This window comes from Protomyctophum parallelum, assembly GCF_964188405.1.
Source record: "Protomyctophum parallelum genome assembly, chromosome: 5".
NCBI classification, from domain to species: domain Eukaryota; kingdom Metazoa; phylum Chordata; class Actinopteri; order Myctophiformes; family Myctophidae; genus Protomyctophum; species Protomyctophum parallelum.
In genome coordinates, this window is record NC_139702.1 from 47,849,152 (window position 1) to 47,866,925 (window position 17,774).

Consider the following 17,774-nt stretch of genomic DNA (forward strand, 5'->3'; position numbering starts at 1 on the left):
TATATTTTAACTGACACTGTACGTTTACTAATGTACAGTACTGAGTACTGTACATTACTTCTGTACATTCTTATTTCTCAATCTCACCCTTGTGGAATAATGATTGACACTTGACAGTGAGAAGCCAAGGAAACATCTTAAGAGACGGGTCACATCATCATAGTGTACTTATATTACTTGAAATGTAAACCCCACCTCGATTAGGCTACTTGTATGTGAACCAGTGTACTCTAAATAGATGTAGATGCACTAGATGGCTAAGTTTTGCAATCTATTTAAATCTATGTCAGCCTCAACAGGTCATTGTAAACATCTTGCATAAGCTCACCAAATAAATCTTGATTTACAGTGTCAGCTGCCACTGCTGTATTATTTAATGCCCTAGATGGCTACAACTGTGCCAGACACTGTCATGGCCCATTACCACAAAAGCAGTCATCTGATACTGTAGTAGGTAGCTAAACCTAATATACAGTATGCTTATATTCAGGTATTTGTTTAAAAAAGTACAAACTTGTGTGAAATGGTGTAAACTAGCCTCGATCCAGCCCATAGTAGACCACAACCACTGAGTGGACTGCACGCAGCTTTACTCAGGCTATTAACAACCATTTACTGTACATCTCAGGCAGAATACAGAATCTTAATACTGGTCCAAAATGACTGATTCTATTGTTGAATATTTCATTAATACCTGCCCAAGTACTAACAACTGCATACATTTGAGTGTAGTACTAATGCTCTACATATTCCCTTTTATAACAAAAATACCCCAATTAATTCTCAATGATTTCAAACCTCTCCCAACACACAAAAATGACGGCGTGTATGCCACGCAAATATGACAAAACGATTACATACTCTTCAGGGAAAAAGTGTTTCTGAAACGATAGGTGTTTAATGTTAACATTGAAAAGCAGACATAAAAAGAGCTTTCAGCAAAGTTTTAATATAGCAAACTGCACAGATACTCTGGGACCTGTGTTCAACCCAACTGTTACACCTGAAACGTAGGGTAAAAGGAGGCAGCGTCTGTCTTTCACATTGCTGACACAAGGTTGCAATTAAATGTAATTGTTGTGTTTTACTGCAATAATACCACAGTTGAGGTTTGATGCAGATTATTCCAAAATGAATCATTCCCAGCCCACTTGTATAACATTTTCAAGAACGTTCACAAAAAGGAAAGAAAACAGGCGTGTCAACAAAAAAACATTACAAAACCAAATAAATGCACTGTTCATTGGTTTTGTTTTACTGCAGGTTATGGATCATCTCCTCCTTGGCAATGAGATGTGTGGTCTTGTTAACCAGTGACATGAGAGAGTTGAGTTTGTGGGACCAGTCATTGAGTAGGTCGTTGGGGTCTTTGGGCCTCTGGAAGTTGATGATGCCAGCCAGCCGGTCCACCTTGGCATATATGGTCTTGTTCACCACTAGGTTGGAGAGGAACTCCTCCGATTCCTGTAGTAGTCAAATGGTATATCAGCTGTTTTCTAAAAGAGCATATCCCAGTAGTCTGCATTTTTAGTCATTTTCCTGATCCTAGATTTGTTTTCTTCCTGTATCGTCTTTCTAGTCTGATCAACCTATTCAAACTAATAATCTATGCAGTTTAATGGAGGGCACCTTACAATGTAGCCCTAGAATGTCTGTGATCTTACATACATTTCATGTATTCCAAGTACACAGCCATAGATCGGTCCCGTCCCCGTTAGCAGACCGACATGCACAGCATAGATTTTCTCCGCCCAGCGTACGTGTACTCACCCAATAATGATAATAATTCCTAAGACTTGGAGTCAGATATTGTCCTCTAGTTTCATTATCCATTTGAAAGTTCTGGCAGAAATGTGCGTTTAGTAAAATAACTGCACTTTTCCATGAGATTCACACATTCACACAGAGAGATAACATTCTCTGTCAGCGATGAGGCCAGACCTGAAATGAGTGCTGGACTGAACATATGAAAACTTCCCAAAGGACATTTTGATAAGTTTAGTCCTGCACTCATTCCGGGCCTCTTGCCCGGAGAGAATGTTGTCCTTGTGCAGCTTGTGGAAAAGTGGAGATATTTACTAAACACACATTTTCTGTCAGAACCTTCAAATGGATATGAAACTAGAGGACAATATCTGACTCCAAGTCTTAATAATTCATTATTAGGTGAGTAGTTGTACACACGCTGTATGGTGAAGATTTATGCCACGCATGTCAGTCTGCAGTGCCAACCACTGAATTGAAGAGACTGAAGATCAGACATTCTAGGACTACTTACAATGCAGGGGATTTCTGAAGTATTCAGTAAACTAGTTAAACTAAATCTCATTAACCTCATTAACCTCAAGAAATCCAATTTTGAACCATGCAATAATTTAAGTTGAGTAAGTTGTGAATATAATACATCTAAAATGATTGTCAATAAAATAATAAATGTCAAGAGGCATTTGTGGTTAAAGAGCTTATAAGTGGAAGTGTAATTACATCAATAGAGAGGTCAAGGAGTCCAGCCATTCTCTTCATTGTGATCCTTGTGTAATATTTGGCCATTATTCTTATGTTCTGGAAAGAAAGAGACAAAACTCATAAATTCATCATCTGCAGTGGATATTTTGCACAAAGCATTCTATTGGCGTTAAGTTATATGAGGAATCAAGTAGGGACATTTCAAGGCAACATGACATCAGTACAGTGGCGGTGGAAAACCCACCATGGACCCTGATGAAGGCTCTTGAGCCGAAGCGCGTTGGCCGTTTATTAACTTTGCCCATCTAAAAACTACAAAAAAGGCTTTTTAAAACTCAACTGAGCGAAGTGCCTTGGAATCTTTTTCTCACACTTGGGAGGTCAGTGAAGGAACTATAATATGTTTACCTACTATTGATGATATGCACACGGCTGCCATCTTGCCAGCAAGGTGCAACTTCCCATAGACAGCCCATTCATCCAAACGGAACAGTCCCATCCAATTGTATTAAATAACCTCAAACTCACCAACATTGCAGCTGTACGGAAAGCTTGAATTATCCTCTATCTGCAATGCGTTTGTTTAATACAAATCTACTGTAGAGTGTAGACGTGTTATGAGCTACTCCCTGTCAAGAAATTCTTTGCAGATGATTTTTTTCTAAGAGCTGGAGTTTGGAAGTGCTCGTTGACTATCACTCAACAGCCCATGTGTACCACCCGTTTAGAATTTGCACATAATGCAGGAGGCAGCAGGAGGTTGCTTTAATGATAACGAGTGCTTCCAAACTCTGACACTTATATAATCATCTGCAAGGAATTTCTTGACCGGAAGTAGCTCGTGACATATCTACGGTGGATTTTTATGAAACAAACACTTTGCAGATACAAGATAATTCAAGCTTTTCGTACAGCTGCAATGTTGGCGAGTTTGACATTATTTTATACAATTAAATCAGACTTTTCTGTTTGGATGAATGGGCTGTCAATGGGAAGTTGCACCTAGGTACCGTAGCACCTTGCTGGCAAGATGGCAGCCGTGTGCATATATTTGTGAATATTTGTATGTCTCTAAATGTTATGATGAATTGAACAAGGTGGACAAGTGTAGTGCTTTATTGGGTCATTCACTCACAGTTCAGTTTTTTGTATCGAGTTGTGCTTGAAATGTACTGTAATTCTGCAAACTTCTGCAAACACCCCGAGCAGCAAGGACGGAGTTCTCCGTTCTATCAATTAGTAATGCCCAGTGCTCAGGACAGAGATTAATAAAAGGACAGAGATTTATTGATATCAAAACCGATCACATCGCTCCACAGGCTGGCAGCGCATCTGTTGCACAACATACGATGTCATTTCCGGTTGGGACGAAAAATTCCCCCCCCCATTTTAGCCGATGAGACCAAAAATCTTAAAACGTGAATAACTCTTGATCTAAATCATTCCGTCCAATTCTAAGCAAAGATTATGTGTGTGTTATGTTATGTTATTATGTGTGGCGTGCTAGTCACGTTAGAATTAATCATACCTCCCGTTGTTGTCGATCGCCTCGGGAGTGTTTTGGCTACATCAAGCTACTTCGGCTACATCCGGGATGGCGCCTGGTGCGTCGCTAAATGTGCTCAGTCACTATAAATCGATGGGCGCTCTGATTTAATGATCCTTAATACCACCGGGAGATTAATGTGTTAATAAATACTTCAATCAATCAATCGAACCCTCTCCAATGAGCACCCGTTTTCAGTTTCTGATAACTATGGACCACGTAGACGTTCCTCTTTCTCCCACCACCACAGTTTGAGCTGCCCCTGCACAGCACTCACATGTTCTACAACTCTGTTCTTCAGGTCCTTCCACCTTTTCTCTCCATCCTCCGAGTGGGAGAAGACGTCTGTGGCGGGGCTGTCAGGAGAGCCTTCCCTCAACTCCTGGCCATAATCCTCCACCAGCACCCCCCAGCGCATCAGCTCCATGGTGGTGAACAGCTTCAGGAGGTCCCTGGGCAGCACAAAATCAGAGGAAACAGGGGATTAAAGCCAAGGTAAAAGAATGAACAAATGTATAGTCCTAATATTTCCCCCTATTTGGAATGTCAGGTCATCACCAGTATTAAGGGGGCAGTATGAGTCATGCGTTTTTTTTATTAATCTATCATGGTTAAAATGGAGTTTTAAGTTACAATGGGTTGGTATAGGAAAATGAATATTAAATATCTAAATACTAAATCAAGCAAACTATCTGAGGTGCTCACAAAAGCCTGAGTAGACGATAAAGTGACCAAATTGTTTTTGAAAATGAAATATCCAACACTGATCAGGAATCAGGATTATTATTTGCCCAAGATAAGAGTCCTGTAATATCACTCAAGTCCTGTAATATCACTCAAGTCCATAGACTGCTTCACCTACTAAATAGAACAGATTGGATTGGGGTGCATACTTAGTTTAGACTAGTCATTGGTTGGACATGGGTTAAGGTTAGGTTTAGGTGTGCTGCCCCGTGGGAGGTTAGGTAACGGTTTAGGGTGAGGGTTTGAGATAGGTTGTAGTTGTAGGACTAATGACTGGTCTAAACCAAAAACTGTCTAAACTAAGTACTGCACCCGAACAGATTTACAAGGTATCGTGTTAATACCTTGTAGATTGGTTGTTTTTTTGTCAAGCAAGCATGACAAGTATAAATTTGATATTTCAGTAGAAATATTATATCAGTGATCCTTGATTCCTTTTCTACATTTTTGTATCTTTATCAAGGGTGGACAATAATTCCTTCAATTCACAAAATGGTGTATTTGCAAACATACAACTAAGGACTGTACTAGTAGCTACAGTACTAGCTACACAAACCATAATAATGTCAAACTAAAAGAGTTAGGTCGCATTCTCACCTAATACTTCGGTAGACTCAGATCCGTATGGGCGGGGAAAGGGGATTTTTGCATATTTATTTGGCTGCGGTTTGCCTTCACACTGTCATTCGCAGCAATTGGAAACGCAGCAGGGGGGACCTTTATCAATGTGTTCCGTTCATAAACTATAGCCTACACAGTGAAATCTATGGTGATAAAATTACACTCATAACGTGCGTGTGTCGTGCCGCCTGGGACCCCCCCCCCTCTCTCTCTCTCTCTCTCTACGCACGCAGCCGCCACACACTGTTCTTTTGGGCATGGAGGCACAGCGCTGCATGAGCGCACTGATATAACTCCCCAGTCCCACACAGTGACAGCACTCCATGTTTACGGCACGCACAGACAGACAGACAGACAGAATATTATGTAGGCTATAATACACTGCAGTGTTTTTATGTGTTTTCTTAAGCAATTGATTAATGTAGCCTACACGTCCTCATTTCGATCAGGGCTTCAGTCTCCTTATTCGACCACGTCTATCCACAGTAACGGGACATCTTTGCGCTGCGTAAAATATGCCTTAACCGTCTCCAACTGTGTTCAGCTCCTCACCCGCCACATTATGTTTGCTTCATTTCCTTTATTTACTGCGGATTGCATTCACACCTGCACCGAATCGTAGTCAAGTGCGATTCGAAGCGAAGCGAAACCCACGTTTTTGGACGGAGTAAAATGCGGTTATTTGCTGCGCATTAGGATTCGAATGAGCCTTCACACCTGCCAAACGAAGCGCACTTTCTGCCAATGCGCAGCAGGATTCGTTTTAATCGCAGCAAAGCTCTCTGGTATGAATGCGACCTTAATTGCATTACATAGCATAACAAATTGAATGGCTGAAAGACTGCAACACCTCCTCACATCGATATTTGGGTGCATTCAACCTAACAATTTGTCACAAGATTTAGTAGAACCGGTTTGCAGAACAGGTTCACACTCACAAAACTAGTCTAGAGGCTCCAAGATACCAAAAAAGAAAGAAAGACCTAATGGGCCGATTGATTATGTTACAGAAAGATACCTTCAGTCATGCTTCCATTCTTCAGTGTGAAAACATTTTCTCACTCCATGTCTTTACAACCAATTGAAATGTCAAATAGCTTACTTGTATTTTGGGATCTCTTCCAATTTCTTGTCTGTATTGATTCTGTGCACGAGGTCTGACTGCTCATTGTCATAAGGAGCAAGGATCACATACAGCACAACGCTCTTCAATGCCTGAAACATAAAAAGCGATTTTCAGCACATTCATGCTGCAAATGCAATGGGCAAATCAATGAAAAGGTTCATAAGATACCATTTAATATTATATGCCTCAAAATTAATATCCTCCCAAGTAAGACATAAGACACACAAGACACATTATATAGCATGTACTATACAGACACAATAGAAATAGATTAGCCCACATTTAGGTATTAATGCTGCTCGTACCACAACAAACGCATGATCATTACAAAAGTTGCATAATTATAAAAGGGAAATGGACAGGCTTTGCAATAATAATACAAGATACAATGCCACTAATATACTAAATACAGATATACGTTTCAATGTGTACATGTGTACCACTGGCCCTTTAAAGCGGTCTGCCTACCTGTTGCCACTTGGAACTGTCCTCTAGGATGCAGGGCGTGTCGTAGATGGCCCGGTAGTGTTTGCAAATAGACAGATAGGAACCTTCGTGCTGGTCCACCTGAATCATCAGGTTGTAGTATTTGAGCTTCAACTCCTACAAGACAAAGTCAAAGAACTCCGTCAAACAACACTTCTCAATATTGTGAAGATTTAAAGCCCGATTATCAGTCACCCTGACTTGCCCATGACGACCGATATACAAATTCTGCACAAATTAGGGCAGGGCACCATTGACATTTGACACTTTATATGGCAGTGTCCGAGGGTTTAGGATTCATATCAGCTCCTGATTGATTGATAATTGTCTGCCACGATCATGTCATCATTTTACGATTTAATTGTGATATTAAACATTGGAACATAAAAAACAATCCTGTTTGCCTTTGCACAGGGTAGATATGACAAATAACTTAAATACTAAATAGCATACAAATGAATGAATGACAACAGTCCAACAGTGAGTACCGGTATACATACATAATTAAAGGGTAAGACCACTTTTTTGGAGGTTTGGGTTGTTTTCTTACCTTATTATGGTCAAACTAGTCCAGTCCAGGAGTTAATTCGCTCCATTGTGCAGTTTTATAGAAAATAACTTTATAAAAATACCAGCCCAATGAGCCCATTGACTTACATTGTAGCGGGTTAACAGTTCTCAAAGTCACTCTTTTATCACATAAACGAACGCAACAAAAGCTGATTCTGACAGTTTATGACATCAGGAAAACTCATGCGGTTTTACTTTTAATAAAAAATGTCAACGTTGTCTTGTTTTGACTAATTTGTGTAGAAAGAAGATCTGGTAGGTATGCTTACACCAACCGAATCACTTCTGTTTTCACGTGACGCGGTACTACGATCCGATTGGTCCAACTCTAACTGCAACAACCTGGAACAGCGCACTTCATCCTCCGTTCTAAAAGTATCGTAAGCCTACAAACTTATGACTGCTTGCCATGGGTGTCTGTGTCGGTCGGGTACTGCTCAACTGCAGATGGATTGGGTGCTCTCAGCGTACAACACAGGCAGCCAGCGTGCTTCCTTGTTTACAAATGAAACCGGAAACGGAAGACCGCATTGCAGCTTCAGTGTCTCTCCAAACAAAATAGTACCTTTATAAATATACGTTAAAACACGAAAATAAAACCGCATGAGTTTTCCTGATGTCATAAACTGTCAGAATCAGCTTTTGTTGCGTTCGTTCATGTGCTAAAAGAGTGACTTTGAGAGCTGTTTCTCCGCTACAATGTAAGTCAATGGGCTCATTGGGCTGGTATTTTTATAAAGTTATTTTCTATAAAACTGCACAATGGAGCGAAATAACTCCTGGACTGGAATAGTTTGACCATAATAAAACAACCCAAACCTCCAAAAAAGTGGTCTTACCCTTTAAATATGTCCTTTTTTGGCCATAGTACATTATTTACTTTAATTTGAGGATTTACGTTAATATATATAATAATTATAAATAGCCTACCCTTTGTTTCGCGATTTTCAATTAGTTTTCACAGAATCAAAGGTTTTATATGGTCATGATTCACCAGGATCCTGAATGGCTTGACTGTAGCCTTAAAATAAATGTTATAATTTCTATAGGAAAAATGCAGGCTTTTTCTTTGTGGAACCACAAAGTGGCCGCCACTGCTATGCCATATAATCAAAGTAAATAATGTAATATGGCCAAAATACGCCATATTTAATTATGTATATGTATACTCAAAATGTGATTTTAATAGTAATACTGGACATAGCTGATACTGGACACAATGCAACTCGTTGTGAGCTTGTAGATTAGCCATTTCCACAATAAATAAAAAGATTATGAACATTGGAAAACATAATTAGGACGATCATGCTAAATAAACGTGATTATCTCAGTCATAGTTGTGAAATTGTGACAGTCCTATCACAGCCATCATGATAATACCAAACATGTTTCAGTTTTATGACTGGAATTGTGGAATTTGAACAAAAATGAACATGTTGCTCAAGTTTGTGATGCCCAATCCATGCTTGTTAGCAAAAATGTACTTTTTGGATGACTGTAATCGGCATGTAATATTTAATATATGTTCAAGTTGGGAATATTCTTTGACAGCCCTTTAGGCCCAAACCACACAAATGATTTGCCATGCAACTCTGTGAAAAATACAACATTACAACTACTTAAAACCATTATCCCCAATGGCAAGGAGTTGCATTGGTGTGGTTTGTTGTTGCGACCGGAGGTTGCAGTTAACTATGAAAACTTGCGTTTTTGACACCTAACCCACAATCCCCGTCACATCACCCAACTCAAATCCTCAAGTGTAGTGAGTACACTTCTCGCCCTCGGGCATCTTACTGGTTTTATTCCAAGGAGTTGTGACTAGTTGAAAGGAGTTGCAACTGGTGTGGTTTGGGCCTTACGGAAGTGACTTTTGTTTGTTTGACTTAGTCCTTTGGTTTGGTACCTTCTCAGCCCTGTTTACAACGGCACTATTTAAAAAAAATCATCACTGTATTGCTAACAGCCATTCAATATATTGTATGTTGAGGTTTCCCCTATACAATAAATCTATCACTTGACGGATTACAGACTCCAGTGTAGTGTTGCATCACTTACCTCAGTGTTACCTCACTTACAGCATTGCCATACATTGAGTATTGTTAATGCTGCATAATGTTGAGTATTATAGTGGAGGATCATTGGGGCTCGTCAGCTAGCTCGCTAAACGTAATTCCTGTAAGGTGTCCCTCATAATGTGTCATAATGTTTGGGGTGAGTGAGTAGCCTGGGCACCATTTCATTTAGGGTATATGATCCTGTCGGGAGCGGATGATATTGTTACGTCATGTTGTAGTATTGTTTTGTAGTCGACCGGCAGGAACAACAGGCGGCAACTTCCTTTTCCCTCAAACCGATTTTTCTCAATAAAAGCTACAGGCTACGAGAGCTTTTATTGAGAGGGAAAAGGAAGTTGCCGCCGCCTGTTGTTCCTGCCTGTCGACTACAAAACAATACTACAACATGACGTAACGATATCATCCGCTCTCCACAGGATCATACGGACTTTTGAAACAGAGACCAGGCTTTCCTCCGAGGTGGTGGAAAGCCTGGTGAGGCGAGGTTAGTGAGTGAAGCTTCACAGTCTTACTTCACTGTCTTTCTCCGTGAAGAACTTGGTGTTGATCTTCTTGCTGATGATTTGGGTGCGGATATAGTCCTTTACTGCGATGCACAGCCGCATCTGTTCCAGGATAAACTCCACCTTCTCTTTCTTTTCCATGGAGCCATATGTCTCCACCTGTGGAGAAATTGTTGTTTAGCACAAACACAAACCCCATTTAGTAAAGTTTACACACAGGTAAACAAAAGGTAAAACAAAAGGTAATATCTCAGTGTGCCCTTCCCTTTCTCAGGCACACATTTACCTACAGAAATATACACATAGTTGTCCAGGAAATAGCAAGTAGTAAACATATTCCTTACTTTCCATCTGGAACTTTCTAATTGTAACTGCTGTGCTGCCTCTGGGCGACTGAAATCCACCCACTGGGTCAATAAAGGCATCTATCCATTTATCTATTCTACACGAGTCATATTCATACTCATAGGCAAATATGGAGTATAGTTGTGGAATTCAATCAATTCTAAGATGCATCGCAAAATGACACGTTGTGAGCTTGTAGGTATTTTCTGTGAAGAGTCAGGACACCGTCATACTTTGTTACATCTGTATACTCTTACAGTTAAATTAACACTGAGGTTTTTACTGTGTACTCATGAGTCTATGGCACGCGAATAGGGAACCAGGGCACTTTTGGTCCAGTGTCTATACTCTATAGTCATTACAGTAAACAACCTGGATGTCAGCAGCACAATATACAATCTTATTCTGTGTCAATTGTTCAAACAATAAGTTTATCAAACAGGATTCCCTCAAACTAGCTCTGGTCCATAGCTCTAATGCCTTCATTAAAGCTATGTGTTACTCTTCTCTTCCTGTGCTCGTATGAAATGCAGACTAGCCTCTCATCTGTAGAGAAAATATAAATAAAGAAAATTCCCCTACTCACCAATACAAAGGCGGCTTGTGTTAGAAAGCCTACTTTCCTTAGTGGACACACTCCGAGCCCCCCACCACACAATAAATGCACTTTTTGGCCAGAAAGGGATTTTTTTTCCCCTGAAGGAAAAATCTTGTCTAGCGACAACATCGGTAGAGGGCGCAGTGGATTAACTAAAAGTATTTTTCTTCAGGTGAAAAATAAATCCCTTAACTACATGTCAGAAAACCTCACATTATCAGGACAAAGGAAGCTGAGGCGGGTCCCTTACCTGCAGCTCTTGGAGGATGGCAGCTGCTTCTTTGACATCTCCGTCTTGCTCCTTGATATTAGCCAGCATTTTTGTCAGCCTGGCCCTTTCAATCTCAACATAAATCTGTGATAGAAATATAGAATTATCACTGTTGTGGTGTAAAGACCGCAACAAGGACAACACACATACAGTACACAGGTTAAACTCAATGTAATCAATATTTTATTATGATAATCAGGTTTTATTTTTGAATCTATTTATACGTTTAACTTTTCACACAAGATCTCATTACTCTTTTACACAGTGTACACAACAACGAAGATCCCCCCTGCAGAGTATCTGAGTACAACTTTGTGTCAGAGAAAGAGACATATGCACATGGGCAGACACACAATTTCATTGCTTGATATGAACCTTGCCAGCAGTCACTGTACGTAGAGTGTCAATGAGCCTAAGCTTGAGGGTCATGTCAGTCTCTGCATCCACATACTTGTAGCATTCTTGGACCATCTTAGCAACGGCCTGTGAAAAGAGAATAAGAGATTGCATGAATTGAATACAAAATAAAATAATTATTATATATATATATATATATATATATATATATATATATATATATATACATACATACATACATACATACATACATACACACACATCTTTGTTTTTGTGCCAAACAGTGTAAATCGGGGTTTCAGTGAGTAGTTATAGACAGCCCATCAGGACCTGTTTGAGTTGACTCCTCCGTTTTGAGAGCAGCATGATGTTTTCATTGAGGGCATCCCAGTCCTTGGCTTCATAACACATCTGGACCACAGCTACCAGAATTCTGGAGGTTGACACCATGTCTGATGCCTGGACAGGCAACCAAGCACAAGAGAGAAAACCAGAACCAAGTTCAGAACATAGCTAGACAAAAAAGCTGGATAATATACTCGTCATTAGTTTAGTACTGACTGTACACAAACAAGATAAATAGAGAGAATCCCAATAGTTGTACTGACCGTCCTGGTTTGCTTCTCCAGTGACAGTAAACTCTCGACAGCCTCCTGTAGCTTGCCCTCCTGCAAGAGACCAACCGTATGAACAAATGATCCACATTGCTCCCATGACTCCGTGTTGTGATTTCAGAACATTAAGGGGAAAAGTTGCACGACTATTGCTAGCATCCTAGCTAATGCTAATGACATGTCAAGCATGCGGACTGGTAAACAAACACCAACGTCTAGCTGGAAAACTGGGCGGATAATCTGAGATTATGAGTTCTCCACAAATACTTCCTAATTTGTTAAATTAGTTTACAAACATAAAGTCGAGTTACAGAAACGTGATGTGGTAGCTAAGCTAACGGCTAGCCGCTGATGCACCATGACTCAGCCGGCGAGCACTGGCCTCACTGAAGCTCATCTTACTTTAGCCATTTTCTCGCATTCGGGGACCCTCTGGTCTACAGTAGAACTGTAGTCCATCTCCATCTTCACTATCTTTCCATCGGACCGCTCCGACCGCTCCGGCTCAGTCACGTTCACGTTGCCCGCGTTCGCCATGTTAGTCAACGTAATAAGTTGACAACTAGATTCTTCTTTTAGCGAGCTGCTAGCCTTGCACTTTGTTTGACAAATGCAAAAATACCGGAAGTGAGCAATGAACCCGACCAATCACAAAAGAGGACTTCCAAAAGCTGCCTCAGTCAGTGCCTGAAGGACCCACGAAGGACCTCAACAAATATTTTTAAATAAATCATTACACTGGAGAGAGTATGTTTTTCTGTGTGTGTGTGTGTGTGTGTGTGTGTGTGTGTGTGTGTGTGTGTGTGTGTGTGTGTGTGTGTGTGTGTGTGTGTGTGTGTGTGTGTGTGTGTGTGTGTGTGTGTGTGTGTGTGTGTGTGTGTGTGTGTGTGTGTGTGTGTGTGTGTGTGTGTGTGTGTGTGTGTGTGTGTGTGTGTGTGTGTGCGCATGCGTGTGTGTGTGTGTGTGTGTGGCCAAATTCATTACCCCAAATCTCGGCCACCCACTCACTCACTCATGCACACACCTCCAGAGCCAATAGAGTTGCGAAAACTCTGTTCACTTCATGGGGCCGGTCCAATGGCGGCTCTCACTTCTTGAGAATGGGGACAACAACAAGTCCTGGACCAGAAGTAGGCAGAAATGCATTGGACCCAGGCAACAGCCCAGCTTTAATGATCTTAAATCCCTTTATTTTAGATTGTTTTGTTTTGTAGTATTCGTACAACATAAACATTACAGAGACTTAGTTGTTAGGCGGTTACCGCCTAAAATTGCTGATATTTGCACCACCCTCATTGAAAATAATATATTTCAGACTCCAGCTTGTCCCTCTCCAGGCTGCATGAACAGCGCTCGAGCGCTCGGTTTCTGCCCCCTCAATATCGTAACTCTTCTATTAGATGGCTCTGGCATGGTGGTGTTAAGGTGAAATTGGTGACCTGCTGAAATATATGACAAGTGTAGACAATCACATAACGTCAGTGTCCGCGAGTGTAAATCGTTGCAGTTTGTTTATTAGAGTTCAACCTAGTTGTATTCTAACCTGACGCTGCCAGATCCAAGAAGCTTGCTACACAAAATTGTTTCACAGCTAGAGCACCGAAGTCTGACGTCACTTTCAGTAGAGGGCGTCAATCCCCAGGTTCATGTATTTTTTTAGTTGCATTGAAATCGCCATAGGAGGATTTTTAGATTGCTTCATATAAGAACTGTGTTTGAAAAATAAACATGTCATCCCGGGCGCTTCACTCATATGGATATGAAGAATCAACTGACTGAGAGAAAACGCTAATGTTACTGCTACTGAATTAGTTACATTTTCGCTAGAAGCAGACTGTATCATATATGAGTGACTGACTGTTGCAAACGATACAGAGACACCTCCCTGACAATAACGCTGAGACAACTCGTTTATAGTAGACGATATTAAGATCACCCCATGTTATTCTCCATAGAGAAATTACTTCCGCGAACCAGGGGAATCGAAGGGATGAGCGAGTTACGTCAGGACTTCGGTGCTCTATTGGGATCTGGGATCGCGGAAGCAAATTCGATGACGGGGCTGTTCCTTTTTTTCAAGATACTTGGTAGATGATTGGATGGGACCGTCTGTCTATCACCGTGTGGGCGTGCAAACACAACCAATCATATTGACGTGTTTATATCTTAGAGTATATATATTTATATACTCTATGGTTTATATAGCTTCACATCCGGTTTCGCACATATCCCGCCCTTAGCTCACGCTGATTGGTTAGACCACGGAGCTGTTCGGTGTTAGCTGAACTCCCTGAGAGATTCCAGATGGATGCTGTGTTGGGGAACATGGTTACCCAATACCGCCCCCATCTGGCAAAGTCAGGTTAGCTGTAGGCCTATTCAGGCCACATATTTAAAGACCTCCATGTAAGTTATGTGAAGTCCATAAGATGGTCACATATTTCGTCAGGTCACCATTTTCACCATAATTTGCCATGCTGGAGTGACCGACTCTACTGCCACATCAGAGCGGAAACGGTTTTGCGCTGCCGACAGTCTCGGCTGTTGGCAGCCGAAAAACCGGGTTTTTAGACAGCTGGTGGATGGAGAAAATGCTCCACTTCCGTCGACGACTTGCGCGACGGCCAGCTTACATCTGACGCTCTCCTCTGCGGCAGATGTAAGCTGCCGACAAGCATAAAAATGAAGTGTGTCACCCGGCAGTGATAGGCACTAGCCAATGGAACAGATGCAGCCTGCAGGCCATCTACGGGCGGGGTTTCAATTGTAGTTTTCTTCTTTCACAGACCCAAACGCCCCTGGGAGGGACTTGTGAATGTCGAGGGATACAGGGAGACATCTGGGCACCTCAAACTAACATTGTCTGTCCAAAATCGTCTGAAGTAATGTAAAGCAGTGGTTCTCATGTTTGGTTCAGATCACCCCTGTAATCTTTTCATCCATGGCACCCCTGAATTATATTGTTATTTACTGTAACCCTGATCCTTGATGACATTGAAAATAACTTTATATTTATAAAATAGCCCGTTCTCTTCAGCCTCCACAGCCTTCTCATCATCATCATCATCATTCTTCTCCGTGGTGGTCTAGTGGTTAGGGTTTGGTGCTCTCACTGCCGCGGCCCGGGTTCGATTCCCGGTCAGGGAACACTGTTTTATGATGAATTCCTGTTCTGTTCTTTAACTATATAGAAGTGTCTATTTGTACGTCTCTAAATGTTTTGATGAATTGAACAATGTGGACCCTGTTGTAAACAAGTGTAATGCTTAATTGGGTCGTCCACTCACAGTTAACAGTCTTTGTATTGAGTTTGTGCTTGAAATGTATTGTAATTCTGCAAACTGTTAATAAATATTTAAATCAATCAATCAAAAATCTCCTTCTCCTTCTCACCGCCGGGTGACACACTTCATTTTTATGCTTGTCGGCAGCTTACATCTGACGCATGGAATTCAATGGCCCAAACCACACCAAAGGGTCAAGACGGTTGCAACCGTTTGAACCCAAAGAGTTGCATGGTGACCCTTTGTTGTGGTTAGAGCTTTAGTCTGCTCAAACGTTACTCTTTTACCTGCTTTTTACTAACACTAAATTTACAAAGATGCCCAGAATATCGGATGAACCTGTGTAGTTTATGTGTACTGCTCCAAGACCAACAGTAGTGGCAACATTCAACTTTGGAGAGAAACTAAATGTCAAAAAATACATGTCACCGCAGTGAGTAATGGTTGAGACGAAGCAGTGAAAGGTCCTGAAAGATACATAACTCCAGTCTTATAACCAATACCCAATATTTCTGTTGTATGAACACAAGGCTGCTGTACTTTATACCTCATACTTGAAATGCTTAGTATGAGGTATACAGGGGCAGAGTTGTGGAAAGTGACACAGGCCATCTGTCACAAGCTGGATGTATTCCAAAGGAGATGCCTTAGGAGGATACTGGGGATATTTTGGCCCACGACAATCTCCAACGAGGAGAACAGGCCTGACCCCACTGTCAGGTGTAATCAAGTTCAGAAGGTAGACGTGGATTGGACATGTCTGCAGAATGGACCCAAGTGCCATCCCAAGGGTAGCTATGAGGTGGACACCACCTGGGAAAAGGAAGAGAGGCAGGCCCAAAGAGACCTGGAGAAGATCAGTGGAGAGAGAAATGAAGGAGTTGGGGTGGACCTGGGGCCAACTGCAACATTGGGCAGAAGACAGACAGCATTGGCGTTCGTTGGTGAAGACCTTATGTGCTACCTAGCACGAAGAGGATTAAGTAAGTAAGTAAGTATAAGGTACAGCAACTGAAAGATTGGGTATTGGTTAAGACTGACGTATAGGGCACGGTGGCGCAGTTGGTAGTGCTGTCGCCTCACAGCTAGAAGGTCCTGGGTTCGATTCCAGCTGGGGACGCTGTGGGCACCGGCGTGTTCCCTCCTCCGCGTCATCAGTGCCCATACCCGAGGCGGGGGTTGGCGAAAGGGCCTTTCTGTGTGGAGTTTGCATGTTCTCCCCGTGTCCCCTAGGGTAGATACCCTCACAAAAACATGCTGTAATGCTGGTCTCTAAAACTACCTCCACCTGGCTAGCCGGGGCGCCTGATGGAGGGGAAAGGAACTGGTTGGAATAACGTGTCCCTTCCACGCGCTACGTCCGGCCGGGGAAATTCCCCCCTGTCAGGTGAAAAGAAGCAGCTTGGACTCCTCATGCATAGAAGGAGGCATGAGGTCAGTCCGCTGCCCCCCCAGGTTGGCAGAGGGAGTGTAGCGCCCAGGATTACATTAGATAATTGGCACTGGGTGAAAAGAAAACTGGGTTACAAAATTGTGGGATAAAAATAAAAAATAAATAAAAAAAGACTGACGTTATGCATCTTTCAGGACCTTTCACTGCCCGGTCACGTGGTTCATGTACTCTCACGAGCCCATAGACTCCAATGCATTCCGTAAACTTCCGGTTGTCCCTATTTGAAGCCTTCAAATAGGGACAAACCAATAGAAGTCTATGTAGAAGAGCCATTGGACTGGCCCCATGAAGTGAACGGAGTTTGCGTAACTCTGTCTTACTCCATGGCTTTAGTCTCAACCATTACTCTATGGCTCTGGTCTCCGCCACTGCGTGTATTTTTTGACATTCCGTTTCTCTCCAAAGTAGAATGTTGCCAGTTTGCCACTAGCAGCCATAACTACACAGGTTCATCCCGATGTTCTGGGCATCTTTGTAAAGTTAGTGTTAGTAAAGAGCAGAGTAAGAGCAGAGTAACGTTTGAGCAGACTAACATCAGTTATTCTACCATTCAATGTAGTAGAAGTTCTGCGAGTTTACACCGCAGATATGTCATCTCCGCCTACAAGAAATACGTTGCCTGCGACCATGAGACCCGTTCATGAATCGGTCTATTGGAATTGGGCTATAGCCACACTCTGCACACACACTCCCTGGATACCACAGCTGAACC

At 41.9% G+C, this 17,774-nt stretch overlaps 1 protein-coding gene across 1 annotated transcript; it reads right to left on the bottom strand.

Annotated features, from left to right (window-relative positions):
- Positions 1–871: 871 nt before the first annotated feature.
- On the bottom strand, positions 872–12,936 carry LOC310859463 (26S proteasome non-ATPase regulatory subunit 12). Its single transcript, XM_083766014.1, has 11 exons — positions 12,728–12,936; positions 12,320–12,379; positions 12,042–12,170; positions 11,730–11,837; positions 11,334–11,438; positions 10,150–10,299; positions 6,972–7,106; positions 6,480–6,592; positions 4,290–4,464; positions 2,485–2,562; positions 872–1,464 (listed from the first exon to the last, which is right to left on the bottom strand). Exons 1-11 carry the CDS (start codon positions 12,860–12,862, stop codon positions 1,255–1,257), a joined length of 1,398 nt encoding a protein of 465 aa, XP_083622140.1. The 5' UTR covers positions 12,863–12,936; the 3' UTR covers positions 872–1,254.
- Positions 12,937–17,774: the final 4,838 nt, after the last annotated feature.